Source organism: Enhydra lutris, unplaced genomic scaffold, assembly GCF_002288905.1.
Source record: "Enhydra lutris kenyoni isolate GAN:26980312 unplaced genomic scaffold, ASM228890v2 scaffoldscaffold39, whole genome shotgun sequence".
NCBI classification, from domain to species: domain Eukaryota; kingdom Metazoa; phylum Chordata; class Mammalia; order Carnivora; family Mustelidae; genus Enhydra; species Enhydra lutris.
This window is the reverse complement of record NW_019154123.1, coordinates 29,317,751-29,336,132: the sequence shown is the minus strand read 5'-3', so window position 1 is coordinate 29,336,132 and position 18,382 is coordinate 29,317,751. Positions and strand designations below refer to the sequence as shown.

At 53.5% G+C, this 18,382-nt stretch overlaps 1 protein-coding gene across 1 annotated transcript in view; it reads left to right on the top strand.

Annotated features, from left to right (window-relative positions):
- LOC111155145 (3-hydroxybutyrate dehydrogenase 1) overlaps positions 1 to 5,024 on the top strand; it is a 37,011-nt gene extending 31,987 nt beyond the window's left edge. Inside the window, exons 6-7 of the mRNA XM_022515219.1 lie at positions 2,886 to 3,038; positions 4,193 to 5,024. Of these exons, the coding sequence (XP_022370927.1) occupies positions 2,886 to 3,038; positions 4,193 to 4,662 (623 nt within the window). The 3' untranslated portion in view covers positions 4,663 to 5,024. The remainder of the gene's footprint in view (positions 1 to 2,885; positions 3,039 to 4,192) is intronic.
- Positions 5,025 to 18,382: the final 13,358 nt, after the last annotated feature.

The following is an 18,382-nucleotide window of genomic DNA, read 5'->3' as shown; positions in this document are numbered from 1 at the left end:
GAAACCCGGCAAAGGAGGCCTCCCGAACCTGCTGCGAGAGGGAATCGTTAGAGCAAGAAGTGACCAACAGAGGAGGGTCTAGCTGAGGGGCTGGCCAGGATGGAAGTGGAGGACAGAAGCTGTGACAGGGAGACCTGGGAGAAGTTTTCCAGTGATATAGGATGGAGACAACAAGACCCCAGACTAATGCTGTGGAGAGAGGAAAAAGGGCACAGATTTGACGAGATGGCAGAGGAAGCCGACAGTGGCACAGGGTCAAGCATGAGGGCTGTGTCTTCACATAGACCAGGGTCCAAATTATCTTGTCCCCCTGTTAGCTGAGTGACACTGAGTAAGGTGCTTAACCTCCTGGAGCCCCAACTGTGTCCTCCAGACCTGGGATAGCTTAGCTTTGGAACGAATGCACGCAGAGTGCTTAGCTCAGGGCCGGACCTCTGTCCTTTGATCTTGATCAGTGGTATTAATAGTTCTCATCAGATTGGGGAGAAGAGGTCCAGGGGTCTGTTAGCAAAGAGGAAAGTAAGGCGTGGGCTGGGGCAGCTGGAGCTTGCCATGCTGGTGCGTGGGGAGGGGATGCTGGGGACCTGTGTGCAGGACACTGAGGTGAGAGTGACCGTCAGGAGGAGGAGACCGCAGTCGGAGGAGAGCCATGAGTCCGAGGGGTACACAGGAGCCCTTGACGTGGTGACTGCTGGGGCTGCTGCAGGGAAACATCTGTCCCCGGGAATGAGCAGCAGTGTTCATTTTGAGTTTATGTGGAGTGTTGGCTGAGGACTCCTAGCTCCACAGACTGTTACTGCTTATCAAGTCAGCGGAGCTATAATCCAGGAGCCATGTGCTTTCACAGGTCAAGTTCAGTTACACTTTTTTGGATATCATTGTCAGCTGTAATTAGTTTTTTGTTAGGGAGAAGATATGCACTTTAGGTGGGATGAGGTTTTGTGTGAACCAAACACAAAGCAGCTGCAAATTTCCATGAACATAAAGAAGACAAGGCTGCCTAGGCACGGAGCATAATTTGGGAGCAGGTGTTCTAGGACGGGACCTTGGCGGATGCCTGTATTTAGGGGGCGGGTAGAAGAAGGGCGGCCAGGAGGATAGAAGAGTTGCTCCAAGGGAGGAATGAGTGTCGAGAACCATGAGTAGAGCTCATACTGGGGAGAGGTTGAGGGGAGTGAAGATGGGAGGTGAGCGTGATGGGACACCCTTACCATGTTGCACCCCAGACACCATGGGGCAGCAGCAGGGCTGGGACCCAGCATGGCAGGGAAATGGGGTCTGGAGGGTGTGGCTTGTGTTCTCAGAAGCCTGGTCGTGGAGGGAAGGAGAACAGACGGCGGTGTGAGGATGTAGCATGGTAAAGAGGAGGTTCTTTGGGATCTCGAGACATGGTATCTGTAGACCTTCATTCATCTGAGAAACCTTTATTGGGCATCTAATGTATACAACATTGGAGGGAGGGAGTCAGGGGCGAGAGAAAGGTTAACGTTGCATAAAAAGGGAACAAGGAGTGACAGCTTATGGTTTGGAAGGTGGAGGGTGACAGGTCAGCCTTGGCAGGTGGTGGGAGGCTTCTGGCTCTTCCTGGGAAGAAGAGACGGGTGAAGACTTTGGGGGAGGACGGGCTGTGGTGGCCGCGTCAGTGCTAGGTCACTGGTGAGACCCGAGAGCCCGTGGCTGCCGCTCAGCCACTGTGGGGAGTGAGTGAGAGCTTCACGAGCACTTTGTTAACTAGCAGTTTCCTTCCCTGATAAATGTTCTTAATTCTCCATAATTGAAGGAGAAGGCACCAGAGGTCAGTTGAAGCTTTAATTTGGATAACATGGAAGGAACACAGCTAGAGACCAATTACTCTGTCATGCATGCAAACTCGTTTCCATGATTAACTTGGAAAGCGAAGTGGGACCAGGGCTCCCACAGGCAGGAAGATAGCTCTGTCCCAAGGCTGCGGCCCATGCAGTCCTCACGCCCTGCAGATGGAACTCAGAGGCCCTGCAAAGCAAGGTGGCCTCCTTGGGGCCTCCTTCCCTCATTCTGCTCTGCCTCTGACCGGTTGTGCATGCTGAAGGGCCTCTGCTTCCCTGGTGACAAAAGTAGCTGTCAGAGCTCCAAGGATCCTTCTAGCACCAGGGTTCCCGGGTCTGCGGAAGCCAGCTGTCCCCTCTCTGGTCTTATAGGAAACAGTCAACCCAGGTTACTTGGAGAGTGTCTGTTTGCTCTAGCTCTGTCCTCTGCCTGGGACCACACAAGGCTGAGGGGTGTTCTTAACCTGCAGAGACCAGGTGTATACACACGGGTGATGGGGCTCACCAGGGATAACAGCAAACAGTGCGTATTGTGAGAGGGGAAGATCTGAGGTCATGGTCAGGGGCTCAGGATGGATCAGGACTGGGGCTGGACCTGAGGTGAAGTCTTAGCTGAGCCTCTGACAGCTATAAGACCCTGGATATTGGGTCCCCTCCCTGGGCCTCCAGAGAAGGCTTGGCCTGGAAGACTCCTGGGGTTCTCCAGGCTTTTGGCCAGAGGTGGAAGGCAAGTGAAGGTGCAGGGGCAGGAATGGAGAGGTGACTGTGTGGAGCCAGTGGGAGTGACCCCAGGTTGCGGACATCTGGCACGGCTGGGTCATTGCGGGCCCAGAGAGGCCATGCAGGGAGGAGTGAGATGGTAATTGGATGTTTTAGACTTAAGACAGGGTCCCAGCCTATACCATAGGCCTCTCTGTCTCCTGTTATTCTTGGTGATTCTAGGAAATGTCCCAAGAGCCTTGTAAGTGGCGAGTTTGGAGGGAAAGGGACAAAAGCGAGGAGAGGCATGGTTGCAGGGTGATGGGTGGTGTCCGAGGCCAAGGCTGCGTGGTGACGGTGGTTCTGTTCCATCCTGTCCAGGCCTGTGGGGCCTCGTTAACAATGCGGGCGTCTCGACTTTCGGAGAAGTGGAGTTCACCAGTATGGAGACCTACAAGGAAGTGGCAGAAGTGAACCTCTGGGGCACCGTGCGGATGACAAAATCCTTTCTCCCCCTCATCCGAAGGGCCAAAGGTGAGTTGGAAAGGGTTTTCCTCCCATCCTGTCTTTTCATCTTTGCCTAGACTGGAAAGAGGTCTCTGCAGATCCAGCCTCCGTACCCCAGTGAGGCTGAGCACAGGCTTCCTGGGTGCCGTGCAGGTCTCGTGGATGGAGGTAAGGGGAGCTGTCTTGGCCAGGCAGGTGGAAAGGTATGTGTGGTTTTCAGAAAGGAAGGCGGCTGAGAGGTCGCAGTCTCAAAGGCTGAAAGATTACAGCAGCCGTCCCACTCTGGGGACCTAATCTAGAGAAATAACCACCTTGTGCTTGGGGCTGTGTCTATATACAGCAACTACCTAGAGAGGCACGGGGAAGTCAGTGTTGGTAGATCCATTCTTTGGGTCACTAGGCCGCAGTTACAAAATAAGACAATGTGGTAGAATGTAAAATATAGTAATAATAATCTTCGAGATTAGGAATTTAGAAAGCAGACAGAGAACTCAGACCATGTTAGGTAGCCAAAGAAGTCACTGATTTGGATATTCTCTCTAGATAGCAAACAATGATGGCAAAAAGGGGGTGATCCCACAGGATCTCTCCCAAAGTCTCAGCAATGATAGGATGAATCCTGAGAGCTTCTGTAGGATTGTAGAAGAAAACCCCAACCCTCCAGAGACTTCCAACTTAGAGGTTTCTGAAAGGCAGCTCCCCGAGGTGCCCAGGTTGGGGCTGGGTCTTAACTTCCCGAGGGCATTCCCAGGACAAGCATGTCCCAGGTCCGCTTGGGCTTGCTTGGACGGGCTCCACCTCCATCCCGCTTCCCGAGGCCAGGCCTGTGGGAAAGCCTCTTGAGGTCCCCACCGTCTTCTAGTACTGAAGACTCCGTCCCTCTGTCCTAGCACTAAAATCATGTTCAGAACCCTGGCCTGGGCTGCCTGCCGTGAGCGCTCTAGCATCCATTACGCATTACCCCACACCCTCCTGGATGCAGGCCGGCTCATTTCTCTTGGCCTGTCCTGCCTGGCATAGTCAGGGAAAAGCTGGACATGTGGCCTGAGCTGGCCTCGACTGTGTATTAGAAGGTCCCCCTGACCCTGGGTGGTTCAGGCATCAAAGCAGCCTGCCTGGCCCCGCCCTCTGCCCGACCAGTCAGCGCCTTGTGAGCAGAGCTCTGTCGTCTTCCTCCGCAGGCCGCGTCGTCAACATCAGCAGCATGCTGGGCCGCATGGCCAACCTGGCCCGCTCGCCTTACTGCATCACCAAGTTCGGGGTGGAGGCCTTCTCCGACTGCCTGCGCTACGAGATGCACCCGCTGGGTGTGAAGGTCAGCGTGGTGGAACCTGGCAACTTCGTCGCCGCCACCAGCCTCTACAGCCCCGAGCGTATCCAGGCCATTGCCAATAAGATGTGGGACGAGCTGCCCGAGGTGGTGCGCCGGGACTACGGCAGGAAGTACTTTGACGAGAAGATCGCCAAGATGGAGACCTACTGCAACAGCGGCTCCACAGACACGTCCCCTGTCATCAATGCTGTCACCCACGCCCTGACCTCCGCCAGCCCCTACACTCGCTACCACCCCATGGACTACTACTGGTGGCTTCGAATGCAGGTCATGACCCACTTGCCCGCAGCGGTGTCCGACTGGATCTACATACACTGAAGAGTTTCCTACCGGCCTCTGCTTGGGGGACTCTGCTGGGAGGGAGGGAGGAGGGCTGGAGGGTGGGAGGGAGGGTCTAGTGTCGCCCCTCTTGGTGGCCTGCCTGTGCACTCTCCACAGTCCCAGGAGGACCTACTGCCAGTTGTAGCATTAACCAGAAGGGCTAGCTCAGCCCTACCTGGGGGCACCGTGAGTGGTGTGGGCTTCTCAGTGGGGGTGTGGAGTGGCGGGTGGGGTCCTTGCACCTTGAAACATGGTACGTCCATCTTTCTGAAGCTGATTTCATACAAAGACTTTGGGAAGACACGTTTATATTCAACACGGATTTATTATAAAATACAATACAGATCCTTTACATTTTATTTATTTATTTTTTAAATATTTTTATTTATTTGACAGAGAGAGAGCACAAGTAGGCAGAGAGGCAGGCAGAGAGAGAGAGGAAAGCAGGCTCCCTGCTGAGCAGAGAGCCCGATGTGGGGCTCGATCCCAGGACCCTGAGATCATGACCTGTGCCGAAGGCCGCAGCTTAACCCACTGAGCCACCCAGGCGCCCAGATTCTTTACATTTTAAAGCCGAATGGCAGTTCAAAAATTTCTCTCATTTGATCCTGAAACCAGCCTCATGGTTTAAGGTAAAAAGGACAGATATTTTTTCTTTTGTACACGAAGAATCTGTGGCCCAGAGAGGATAGGTGAGTAACCGTCTGTGGTTTATACATGGTCCAGGCTGGGTGATTCTGCCACCGCAGTAGAAACGCTTCACATTTTGTGTTCCTGCCTGCTCTGGATCCAGTTATCTGAGGATCCTGTGACGGGCTCTGTACCCTCGCCTGAGCCAGACTCCCTGCACGTCCACTGTGCACCCCTGTACATGTCCATGGTACCTGTGTGTGTGGCCCAGAGCCAGCAATTCCAAGGGGTGAGGACATTCTGTAAATTTCCATTTGGGATTTCTGCAACCTCTCAGAACTTGTGTAGAGGGGCTTGTTGGCTGAGAGGTTGGTTTGTTTCTGGTTTGAGTCTGTGTAGTTTTGCCTGGGGTAGGACCGTGTTGATGGGACACTCTTGGCAGAAACCGTGGTACACAGGCCTGCGCCTGGGGTAGGTGTAGGTTCCCGGCCTGTCTCATATGGTACACACACACACACACACACACACACACACTCTCAGGGGGCCTTCGCCATATGCTTGTCTTCCTGCTGTGGCCTTATTTTTAATTAAGCCAGGTTACTGATAGATAGAGTCTGTGTTATCACTTCTTGGGTTGGGGTTTGAATGCTGCTATTCCTGAAATTGCCCAGAGCCTGGATGTTTGGACCCAAACCAGGCACCACGCTCTCTCCCAGGCGGCTGCAGGTGGCTGCAGGCAGACCCGCGAACCAAACCAGCACTTCCGCCTTCTCCCTGGAAGGGCCAGGCCTGCCGCTAGAGGGCGCTCTGCTTCTTCCGCTGCCTGGGCGGCCTCTGCTCCCAACTTGGTTGCTTCCGTCCAAACCTGAGGTCTCAGAGTGTTCCCGATCCACCTTCCACCTTCCGGTCCGGCCACAAAGAGCAAGACCCCTTTAGAAACAGCGTTCCTGCTCTGCAAGTAGCTGTTTGTAATAAACGTGGAACCTGGTGCCAGAAGGCAGAAGAACAGCTGGGCAGCCAGGCGTGGCCTCCAGGGTCAGGCAGTGCCAAGGAACAGGGTGTCTCACAGGAGGAAATTCAGCCTGCCTTTTGGGCTTTGGTCCCCTCTGTCTTCAATCAGGGATGCCCTGCCCAGACACCTGTCTGCAAGGTGAGGCCAGGAGGGCCGGTGGGGATGACAGGGTGGGTGGTCAGGGCTGACGCTGTCCAGAGTTGGACATCCCATGGCCATCGTCTTCACATTACGGCCACATCCTTTTGAATCCCAGAACTGACCTTTCAGAGTTGCATTTCTGCAGCTCGGGAGATTTTGTTATCATGCTCTATTTTATGAGAGCTGGGTGGATGCAACGCTTGGAGTTACACGTGTGCATGGATATCCGGGAATTAGAGGGAAGGGAAAGCAGGCTCCTGAGCACTGGACAAGCTATGTCTTCCTCTGTGGGGGTCTCTGGGAGTAGGACAAGACAGTTAGGCTGTCCGGGAGGCCGCCCTGAGATTTTATTTTTACCCCAATGACTGAAAAGCCCAGAGCACCTTCTTTCCAGATCTCACTGCTAATTAAAAGCTCACAGTGACCAAATTCACTCTGGTGGCCTAGAGCCTCCCTGGGAGCAGGTCTAGTTCTGATCCCTGCAAGAGACGCAGAGGTAGGCAGAACAGAGATGGCTGTTCCCATTTTACAGATGACATAACTCAGACCCAAAGAGGGAAAGTGACTCACCCCGTGTCACAGGGGATCTGTGACAAAAGTCTCCTGAGCGGTGCTCTTCACCATCACCTCACCCCAACAGTCCTGGGAACTAACCCGGCACCCAGACCCTCCCTGCTTGTCTGTCAGCAGAGAGCTGCCCATTCTTGGGGTGGAGATTGGTGGGTGGGATATTGAGGGGAGAGAGGAGGCTCCCGTTCTGCGGGGTACAGATGGCGCCCATGGGGGCTGCCTCAGGGAGGAGCGTGATCTCTAGGGTGCCTTCATTGATGGCTGGAGGCTGGCTGAGAGCTCCGTGCAGGTTGCTTCTGACAGGGGGCGCTTACCATGCCACGTGGGGCCAAGAGACTTGTGAGCAGGCTTGAGGGTAGCCTGACCCTGCAGGCCTGGGGCCTGTCTCTGCTGCTGCTGACAGGGGGTCCGCCAGACTCCCCACTTGTGTGGCTCATGCACTTCCCACGTCTCAAACAGGGCCTGGCTCTGCGGAGACCTGCGGAGCTATGTGGAGCTCGGCGGAGCTCGGCTGGGGCAGGTGCAGACAGGAGCGGGCAGAGGCTCCCTCACTTGGGTGACACCAATCTCAGGCTGCCAGATGACAACAGGCACATCTGTACGGGGCTGGCTGCCTTACCCAGCCAGTTCGCGGCCTCTCCCCTGTGTCCCGCAGCGGCCCTCTGAGGGAGGCAGCGTGGGGTTACTATCTCACGGTACACAGAAAGAAACCAATGACCCAGAGTCTCTTGCCAAGGGAGGGCTAGAACTGGGTGGCCGAGCCAGATCTAACCTCCAGCCCGGAGCTAGCGATGCATGAAAAGCAGGGCAGATGGCACCAGGATCTAAAATAAGGAGGGGAAAAAATACCTCAATTATGTAACAGTGAGAAAAGTCTGTAAGCATATACACAGTAACAAGCACAGAGTCCTGCCACATGAGCCAGCACCTCCCTCCCGGCCCCCTGTGGGAGAGCCGGTGCTGGGGGAGCCCATCTGCATCCCTCCAGGAGGAAATGTGCCTGGATGGGGCCAATGCTGCCCTCCTGTAAGGGACCTTTCTGAGGGCATGCTCTAGGAACACCGAGACCCAACCTTGGGCAGAGACAGAGTCTGCAGGTGCTCGCAGAGTGCTTGAGGGCTCTAGGAGCCTGGGGCTGGAGGGTCCTCAGATGAAGCTGTGGAACAAGGAGAGCCGTGGGGCCTGGTGCTCTGCTGGAGACCACACAGGCAAGCCCAGAGCATCCCAAGGCCCTCCTGGTGTGTGTGCACCCTAAGGAAGCTGGTCTGTGAGTGGCAGCTTCTGATGGACTGGGTGAGCACTTGCTGGGCTATGGACCAGGGACCAGGGCTTGGACTAGAGCTGGGAGGGGCTGCTAGGATCACCAGAACCTCAGAGAGGGAAACGGGATTCAACCACCACCAAGCCTGACTCTCAGCCCCCAGGGACCTGGCCAAGCCTTGAAGCCCTCCTGGGTCAAGGAGCTCATTACTTCCCGAGACAGCATGTCCTTGGGGAGAGGTTGGGGAGAACTGATCCAAAGACTGGGCTGAAATCTACCACCTCAAACATAAGTCCTCTGGCAAGGAGCAAGGAGCTCATTACCTCCTGAGACAGCATGTCCTTGGGGGGAGGTGGAGGAGAACAGCTCCAAAGACTGAGCTGAAATCAGCCACCTTGAACATAAGTCCTCTGGCACTTGGCCGTGACCCAGAACTGCACAGAACATCGGGTGTTTGGAAATGGCCAGGTCAGGTGCAAGAGCCCAGGTCCCTCACTTGACAAGGTTTCCATATTCCTCACTGTCTGAGCAGGAGGTCTCGGCTGTGGTTAGCCCATCTCTTGTTCTTGAGGACACACACCAGGCTGAATGACCACCTGGGTCCCTTCCAGTGACAAGGACTTGGACACAGGTTTTAACACCTTTGGTGAGAGATGCTGACAATGTCTTACACGTGGGCCCCCTCGCTACTAAGTACACTCATGACTCCTCTTACATCTGTTCCTCACAAATAGCTTATGAGTTAGGTTGGACCACCACTGCCATTTTACAAAGAAACTGAGTCTTGGGGAGGTGAAGTGATTCACCTGAGATCACAGGGCCAGGAAGTGGGAGAGCCTGGCTTCCATCCGTGGGGCCCCTTCCTTAACTCCTAGGCTGCCTCAGTCTCCCCATCAGGACCCTTGACCCCACTCAGTCAGAGGCTGGCCAGGTAGCCCATGAAGGAGGGATGAGGGGAGCACTGAACTCAATTTCTCCTAGCCCACAGTTTTGCAGAGAGCAGTGTGGAAGGGAGCCTGGGCCCTGGGTCTCACTGGAGCTGTGGCCGTTTTTCTGTGGGACCTGCCAGTGGCCTGGGCCCTGGTGGAGGGACTGAGGGGTGGAGACAGCAGGGCCAGGGAGCATTCCCAGGGCCGGGTGAGCACCATTGTGCCTCACCACCGACGGACGGACGTGTGTTAGAGGAGAGAGAACTCAAATGGGGACCCACCTCAGGGGATGCTGGGGCCCAGAAACGCCCTGTCCTGCTCTCTCGGACTTAATTACTCTATAAAATGTTAGGCTGCTCCCACTTATCAAATTATGGATGAGCTTAATTACAGCGCACTGAGTAACCGCGCGGGCTCCTGGCCGCTCCTCTCAGCTTCAGCTGCAGCCACCCCGGCTTCTGGGGGAGCTGCTCGTTGTTCTCAGGGCCTCAATGTGGCTCAACTCTACTCTCCCACAACAAGAGTGGGCTTGGCGGACCGTTCTGTGGTCCATCCAGCCTTGTCTTCCATTATTGGGTTGCTTATACTGCAGGGGCCTCTCTCTCTCCGATGTCTCTTGTGTTCTGGCTGGAGGCTTTGGTTCATCATGTCTGACCGAAGGTCTACAAAGTAGCGTGGGGCCTGCCGTGACAAAAGAAGAAACAGCATGGCGCTGGATGGATGAGAGCACATGCGCTCTGTGAGGCTCTGAGGGCACCTTCGAGGAAACGGGGTGAAGAGCAGCAGGCCATGAGGCACTAGTGATGTAACAAAGGACATTGTAAACGTCTCTGCAGCTGGCAGCATCGACAGACTGGTTGCAATGGAAGGAACTGGTGGAAGGCACAATGTGATTCCGGGGGCTTTGGTGGGAATGGAGGAGTGATTGCTGGTCATCATCCAAATGCCCCTTGTGTTCCCATATTCAGAGGATGAGACCCGTGGTCAGTAGCATCTGCTCCCTCTCCTGCTGCCTGCCCCCCTAAAATACTTGAACCTCTTCTTTGTGCCAGACCCTGTACTGGGCACAGTGGGTCCAATGGCAGGCAGCCCACTGCAATCCCAGAACCCCTGGGCTCGCCCAGAAAGCAAGAAACTTTAACCCAGGGTGACAGGTGTCATGATTTGGAGGAGGCAGTGTAATAGTTTATTTTACCAGAAATGAATAAAAGTATAGCCAATTTTAACCCACACACAACCTAATTTGGCTTCTTCCTTGCATAACTTTGGAGCCCCGGGCAACAGTAGATTGGGGGGGGGGAGATGAAAGGACAGGGTCCCTTCCCTACCTGGGGAGTCCCCAACTTTCCCAAAGGAAACATAAAAGTGAATGTCCCTGGAAAAGCACGGCTGGGCCTTGTCCAAATGCCAAAAACGTAAGGTAGCCAAGCCAACAGTGCTGGAACCACTTGAAGAATGGCAAGGCGGGGGGCTCAGACACACGGGGCTGGGCACATGATCTGGAGGCTGAAGGCAGATCCAGACCAGATGCTCAGGCTGAGCACAGACATGGAAGAGGGGACACCACCTGGAGGAACGTGACGAATTGGAGTTTCAGCTTTGGGTGTTTATCTTCTGTGAAGCTAAGTGTACAACAAAATACAGTAGGGCACTAAAGAGATGCCCTTGGGAAAGCAGAGAGAGGAGGAGCAAATCTGGGGGTCCCGGAGCTGGCAACCCCTCGGGAAGGGAGCCTGTTTGTGGTGTCCCGTTGGAGATGGAAGGACCTCGGAGATCCTGCAGTCAGAGGGTGGGAAGGAAAAGGCCTTGTTGGAAATCTCATTCTGGGTGAGGTTGGGTAGAAAGAACTCAAGTCTTAGAGCCGGACAGACCTGACTTTGAATCCTATTCAGCAACTGTCCAATTGTACAGTGTTGTCAAGTAATCCAGCCTCTCCCAGCTTTGGGCTCTTTCTGTCTACGGTGGGGATCATAGTGGGTCTCCTGCAGGACTGTTACATAGATTGGGTAAGTGTGGAGACTTCCAAGCCCAGTGCCTGGCACACGGGGAGAGACTAAGGAGAGTCGCCAGTCAGAGTAGCTGGTGCCCAAATAACCCTCTCCCATCCCCACCCACCCGACCTTGGCCTTTCTGAGGAATGCATAGGCCTTTGTCCATGGGTGGTTCAGGGCCAGAGACAGAAATTGGAACATACCCAAGGCTGAGCCACAGTGGCCAGAGCCCACCTTCCTGCTCACCCTGCTCCTTCTGGGGGCCGCTGGGGAGAGGAGGTAACTTCCTCCTCCCAGTACCCCTTTCCGATTGCTAAACACAGAGCAAACTGGACAGCCCTATATCAACTCCTTGCCAGAAATCCCTGAAGGGGATGCTAGGTGTGGATCCCAGGTAGAGAAGGGGGTGTTTTCCAAAGCACCCACTTCAGCAACTGTGCAGAGGATCACCCCAATTGTTCTTCCTTAGGGAAGGAGGACAGTCCAGTTCCTCCTGCCCCCAGCTGTCTGGGTTTGGGCTCTTCCTGTTGCCTCCCCGTTGTGCCTTAGCCAGGCCCGGCTTCCTTTCCATCTTTTCTTTCTCAGCATCCAAGTTCTGAAGGTTAAGCCCTATCTAGAATCTGGCTGCAGGGGATCTGTGGTAAGATCTCATTCCTATCCTGGAGGTGCTCCCAGCTGCGGGGGGCAGGTGGGTTGTGCACCAGTCTAGGGGAGTTGACTATCACTCAGGACAGCCCGTGCTGCCCTAGATGTGTGGGAGCCCAGGAAAGGAACAGGGGACTTCTGACAGGGCTGGTTATACGCGCTGCCTAGAAGAGGTCGCGTGAAGAGGATTTTGGCAGGATTAGGAGGCAGGGCACTTGGCTGGGCACTCACACCGGAGGGAGCAGCACAGTTCAGGCCCTTGGGCTTGCTGCGCTGTTCTGCCCCTCAGAACCTGTGCTTTGCCCAGGGTCCTCTCCTTAGCCAGGAGGCGGCAGTCAGCTGCCTCTCCTGGAGCCTTCCTGCCTTTGGAGTGGAAGCCAAGGAGGGTGTGGGAGGTCATTAAACAGGGAAGGACTTTCTCTGACCAGTGGCAGGAGGGCTAAGTTTCAGTTCCTGGTTCTCAGGGGCAGAAGGAGCCACTGGGAGTGGCTGAGGAAAAGCAGCAGGCTCCCATCCCTGTCTTTTAGTGCTTAGAAACCTGGCTTCCGGCTGCCTGGCTGGCCTGGACAAACCAAGAGGCTTGGAGCAGAGACAGTTAAGAGTCTCTGCTATCCATTCTCCCCTTCTATAGGAACATATCCACAAATGTTTAGCTGGGCATATGGTTACCCATATTAAAGACTTCATTTCCCAGCTTCCTTTGCAGTTAGGAGTGGTCATGTGACCATGTTCTGGCCAATGGTAGTACAACAGCTTTCAGGAACCTTCCTTAAGTGATCCACCAGTAGGCATGCTTTGGCTCCTTTATCTCTTCACTTGACTGACTGGTTGGAACCTGGATGCTGCCATCTTGAATCATGAGGTCAAGGCCATGTGTGATATTACAAGATAGCGTCTCAATCCCAGACACTGGTGAACTACTTTCCTCCCTTGACCACCCATTTAGATTTTATGTGAGAAGAAATAAACTTCTATTTTTTCTGCATTACCACTGTTTTGAGATTATTTCTTTGCAGGCAAACTAGATCTTAACTACTGTAGGTCCTTGATGGACAGAAGATAGGGAAGCCATTGCACACACATGTGGGCAGGAAGCCATACTTGATAATAATAGTGATGAACATTTATTGAACACTTTCTACTTGCCAGGCCCTGGGATAAGCACTTTATATGCAGTATTCCATTTGATCCTCCCAGTGATACTATGAGGCAAGATTTATAATCCCAATTTTATAGATGATTAAACTGAAGCTTAGGTTTAAATACCTTGCCCAGTCAGTCAGAAAGTAACAGGATTCAGAACCAGACTCTCTTTAACTGCTGGGTGCCAGCACTGACTATTCCTCAGGCAATGATGAGGGTCCCTGCCAGCTGGCTGAGGCCTCCCTGACCTCGCCTGGGCCACTGGGGCCTGGCTCAACTTAGATTGAGAAGACAGATTCATGAAGTTGTGACTGCGTTGAACTTGACCATAAACCAGGCTGAGATCCCAGGCAGCCCACCTTTGGTGCTTAAGTCATGAGGGTGGAGGCCTCAGGAATGGGATTCATGCCTTATGGAAGCAGTTCCGGAAAGATTCCTAACCCCCTTTTAGCATGGGAGGACACAGTAGTGAGAGGTGCCAATTATAAACCAGGAAGAGGGCCCCGCTTGGCCTATGCTGGTGCTTTGATCTTGGACTTCCAGCCTCTAGAACTATGAGAAATACAATTCTGTTCTTAACCAGCCGCCCAGTCTGTGGTATCTTGTTATAACAGCCCAAGCTGATGAAGACAACATCTTCTGTTGAATGGCTGAGCTAAGAGGGTTCAAGACCTCTCTTCCCCCAACTCTTCCTCTTCTCCCTGCCTTCCTTTCCCTCTCCTTCCTCCTCTCTTCTCTCTCTTTCTCTCCAAACTTCCCCCTCTTCCTCCATGTCCTAAGGTTCATGGAGGTTGTACCAGAGGTTCCTTATCCAGCATGGTTTCTTCCAGATGGGCTTTTGTTTAATTGCTAAGATTTCCAGGGAGCATCAACCACAAAATGCCCAAGATATAAAGGACTCATCTGGGCAGTCAGGAAACCTTGAGTCTACTCCCCACTCTGCTACCAAGTTCCCATGTCACCTGGGCAAGTCCCTTTTCTCTCTGGGCCTCATTCTCCTCATCTTAAATTAAGAGTAACGACAACAAAAACAACAATCTTCCCATTTTTTTTTTTTTCTGTGACACAGGCACAACATGTTCTAAGTGCATTTATGTGCATTAATTCGCTTAATCCCTGTAACAACCGCACAAAGGAGGCACTATTACTATTCTCATTTTACAGAAGAAGAACCTGGGACACAGAGTGTTTCTAGGTGTCCAAGGTCATGCACAACAAAGTCAAAATGTGAACAATTGACTTGAAAGAGGAACTCAGGCTTGTATTTGGTAACAGTCTCTTGTTTAAATGACATCTCATGCAGTGAAGAAGAAAGTGAGGGGGTCTTGGGTAGAATGGGGTTGAGATCTAAACTCTCACCCCTTGGCCTCCTGGGGGCTGTAGAACAGTGTGAAGGCTACAAAACTCTCTAAGAGCCCTCCAGTTGGAACATCCTGAGAGTCTGGGGGGGTGGGGTGGAACTCTGGTTTGGAAGGTCCTGAACAGAGCCTGGGGTGCCCTGCCCTCCCTGCTCTGCCTGGGATTAAGGGCTTGATCAGAAGGTGCCTGGGAGTCCACCTGCACGATGATGAACCCCCCCAAATAGCCTATTTTCCAGGTGAGAAACTCTTCACATAGGAGAACTGGGTGACCTGGTCTCCTTGCTTGACCTCAGCTCCTTGCAAAAAGTAACTTCGCTTCAAACTACTGGCCGCAACCCCTCTCCGGAGCGGTGGAACGCAGGCAGCGGTGTCCTTGGAACTGACCTGAGGTAGCCGCTCATCCCATCCTGGGCAGGCGCCGCTGTCCCTGCCACCTCCCCGGCGTCGCGCTGGCCTTGGGCCGCATTCCTGCCACCCGGGGCGCCACTCCCCCGCCGCGTCCTCAGCTCCACTGTTGGCACTGGGACACTCCGGGCGCTGGAGGCGGTGCGGCCCGCGGGCCCGCCGCCAGAGCCGGGGTCCACGCGTCCTCTCCCGAAGCTTCCCAGTCGCGATCCTCCCCGCCTCCCGCCTCCCGGCTGAGCAGCTGGGCCTCTGGGAGTCAGACAAATCGGAGGCAGCGCCCTGCCCCAGTTGGACGGTGGGACCTGGGTCAAGTCTCACCAGCCTCGTAGCGACGGAGCCCTGAGCCTGGCTTTCTGTCCTTGTTCCTTACCTCCCCTGGGTGGAGGGCACCTCCCTTCCAGCCCCTTTGCCATATTAACATGGTGGGGTGGTTTGCGTGTCTGACTCTGCCCACTCCCCACCTCTCCAGGCTGTCAACTCCCCTTGGCAGGAAGTCAACCCCAAAGGCCCACAAAAAAGTCACTCTTCGGCTCATGGCTCAAGCAAATGTCCTGTGGACCATTGGTGGGAGACACCAGGGGCCCTTCTGCAGGTGGATCAATCTCATGCAGGCCACTGGCGACACCTGGCTGCCAGGGCTCCAGGGAACCGTGGAGAAGGCAGAGCCAAGGCAGCTGGAAGGAATTTCCATTTGTCCATTCTTGCCAGGCCTGCTTCTGCTTTATGTCAGCAAGGGGCTCAGTGCCTCGGAAACGTCCTGCCAAACATTCTTGTTTTCAAAGGAGATAGTGAGTCCCTTGCTTCTAGCCGGATTTGTTTATTATAACTCTGTCAGTACATCCCCCTCCTCCCTTCGCAAGCCATACCCCCTTTATGAGCCTCTTTCCTCAGGCTGTGTAAATGGCCTGGGGATGAAAGAAACTTTTTCTTCGATGCCACACTGAGCTGGAAACACCTGTGCTGCGGGTTAGAGACCTGTGTTGAAGGTAGTTTTAAGGCAGTTAGGGACCATGGGATCAAGCCCCAAATAAAAAACGTTGTGCACCTAGGGCACATTCTGTTGGCTGCTACCGTGTTTTTGTTTTGTGCGGAAAGCTTCATTTTGCACATCTATGCCATAAATCAGTGGCGCTTCCTCGAATCTCAGCAATTCTTCAGAAGTAGCTGATAAGGGGTTTGCTTTAAGATCTTGTGAAGCAAGTATTCTGCTTAAAAAAAAAAAAAGCTTGAAAACCACTGACCTAGATGACCTCATACCTGGGTCAAGGAAATGTCTGCTTGGGTTTCTGACTGAAGACTTTTCTTAGGCTTAATTACTGTGAGGTCCCAGGGTCTGGCATGCGATAGTGAGTGCCTTGTGCTTGATAGTTGTGCGATAGAAGTTTCTTGTTGGGGAATGAGGCACAAAAATGCCAAGTGAACTACACGGCTGGTCATGTCTGTGTACTAAGTTGGACTGGCTCGTCCAACGCAGCTATGCCACTTTTCATAACCTGGGGCTGTTAGATGGGGCTTCTTAGGATGTTAAATATTACCAATGTGAAGATGTACTTTGAGGATTAGGTAATGATTGAGATAATTTGGTCCAATGCTCTATAAATATTGAGATGAGAGAAATGAAGGGGTGAGGAGCATCGTACAGCAAAGGACCCGCTGACCCAGGGTGGCCCCAAGGAGAGACAGGAATTCAGCCCTTCTGCAGAGCTCTCCTGACTCCTGGAGTTGCGGGTCATTTCTGCGCCCACCTCCTCTCCCTCCCTTTCCAGGACTCTGTCTTTTCCTACAAGATAACGACAACGAAGCCTTCCCACATCCTGCTCTCATTTGACACAGCAAGCCTCTAATGGAGGGACAGGAATTAGTTCCCCCATTTTACAGATGAGAAAACATGATCAAAGCGGAGGGGATTGAGCAAGGTGACAAAGCAAATTTTGAGCAGAGTGGTGTCAGAAGGCTGGCGTCCTGGTAACTTCAGGTGAGCCAGGATTCCTGCCATCGGGGGAGATGGCTCTGAGAAGTGTGGCTGTGACGAGATGGAACGATACCATCTGAGCGAATCCACCCTCTTGAAACTGGTGTAACAGGCTGTGGCATGAAAGGGTGGGGTGTGGCTTTTCTTGGTCCCCTGGGGTCCTCTGGACACTTCCTAGGTGTCCTGAGCCAGGACACTTTGAGAGATGGACAAAGGTCTCCAGCAGAGGCAGACCAGAGATAGGAAGACCCTGATCTGGTGATCCCCACCCCACACACGCACCTGGCAGTGAGGGGGGTCCTCGTCCATGGCAGGTTCCCTGACACGGGAGTGCTGAGTGAGCAGGAAGGACTGCTTTGCCAGCCAGCCCACAAGGCTCAGAGAATCTCCCCTTGAGCATTGCTGGCAGCTTCTTAGCTTCCTCTGCTGTTTCTAAGATGAGCCCAGCACGTCCTCAAGGGACCCTGAGTGGAAATCAGGATTCTAGTCACATCTCCAGCGTCTGTAATCCCTCCTGCTTGGGCAGCACGTGGGAGTTTCCAAGGCGCATTCACAGCAGAGGCCAGGGAAGCAGGCGGGGTGGACAGCAGAGAGCAGATTTATCCCCATGGTATGAACTGGACAAAACAGAGATGCAGGGAGAGGAGGGACTTATCTAAGCTAACGTGGCACTGGAAGACCCAGGACTAGATCCCTGGGCTGCTACTGTGTCAGGCCCAGGGCCTTGCTGTGGCAATTCCTGGCTTTGCCTATGAGGCTTCCTACTTGGCTAAGACCACAGTAGCCTCTCTAATTTCTCTGCAGAAATTAGAGCAGATTCATCTTTATTTCTAGCGCTTGCCCATGACAAAGCCGCGCCTCTTATGGTCAGAAAAGGGAGGGCCTTGTTGGAGTCAAAAATCTTGTAACTGGCTTTGGAAATAGGCGCTTTCCATGCCCTGTCCTACTCCCCACGAGCCTAGGGGAGTTGGAGTCGGGAGGCCTGGGCGTGCCATCTGGCTCAATATCTGACTCTCTGGGGGCCTTGGTCAGGAGGGCTTTTCTCTTTCAGCCTCAGTTTTTTCCCCTGGAAGATGGGACGAAAGACTAAAATCACTATTCTCGAACAATTCATATAAGGATCACCTGGGAAAGTTTGTCCAAAACTCAGATCTTGGGGTTTTACCCTAGACGTAGTGTATCAGCTGTGGGGATGGAGAAATCTGTGGGAATCCACACTGTTAACTAGTTCCCTGGGTGATTGTGAGGCCCACTGACGTCTGAGACCACAAGACTACATGGTCCCAGGGGCCTTTCCTGCTTTGACATCCTATTATTTGAGGCATCAGGAAGTGTGGTAAATGCACTCTGACTCTCTGCTTATTTCCTTCCATATTTTATTCTTTATAGTGGACTCAGGGTCCTAGAAGTGGAAAATATCTTGAACAGATTACCAAAGTACAGCCTCTTCAGGAAAAGTACAAAAAATACGAGAAGGCCCAGGAGGGGCAGGACTTTGCATTCCCGTGAGGCCATGAGCCAACTGTGTGTTCTCTGGGCCTCCACCTATCAGGTGTTTCCCAGGCCACCAGTCTGGGGTGTATTAGATGACCTACCCCATAGGGATATCCCAACAACAGGATGAGTTCTGTGATGTGGCCTTCACCCACAGATTTAT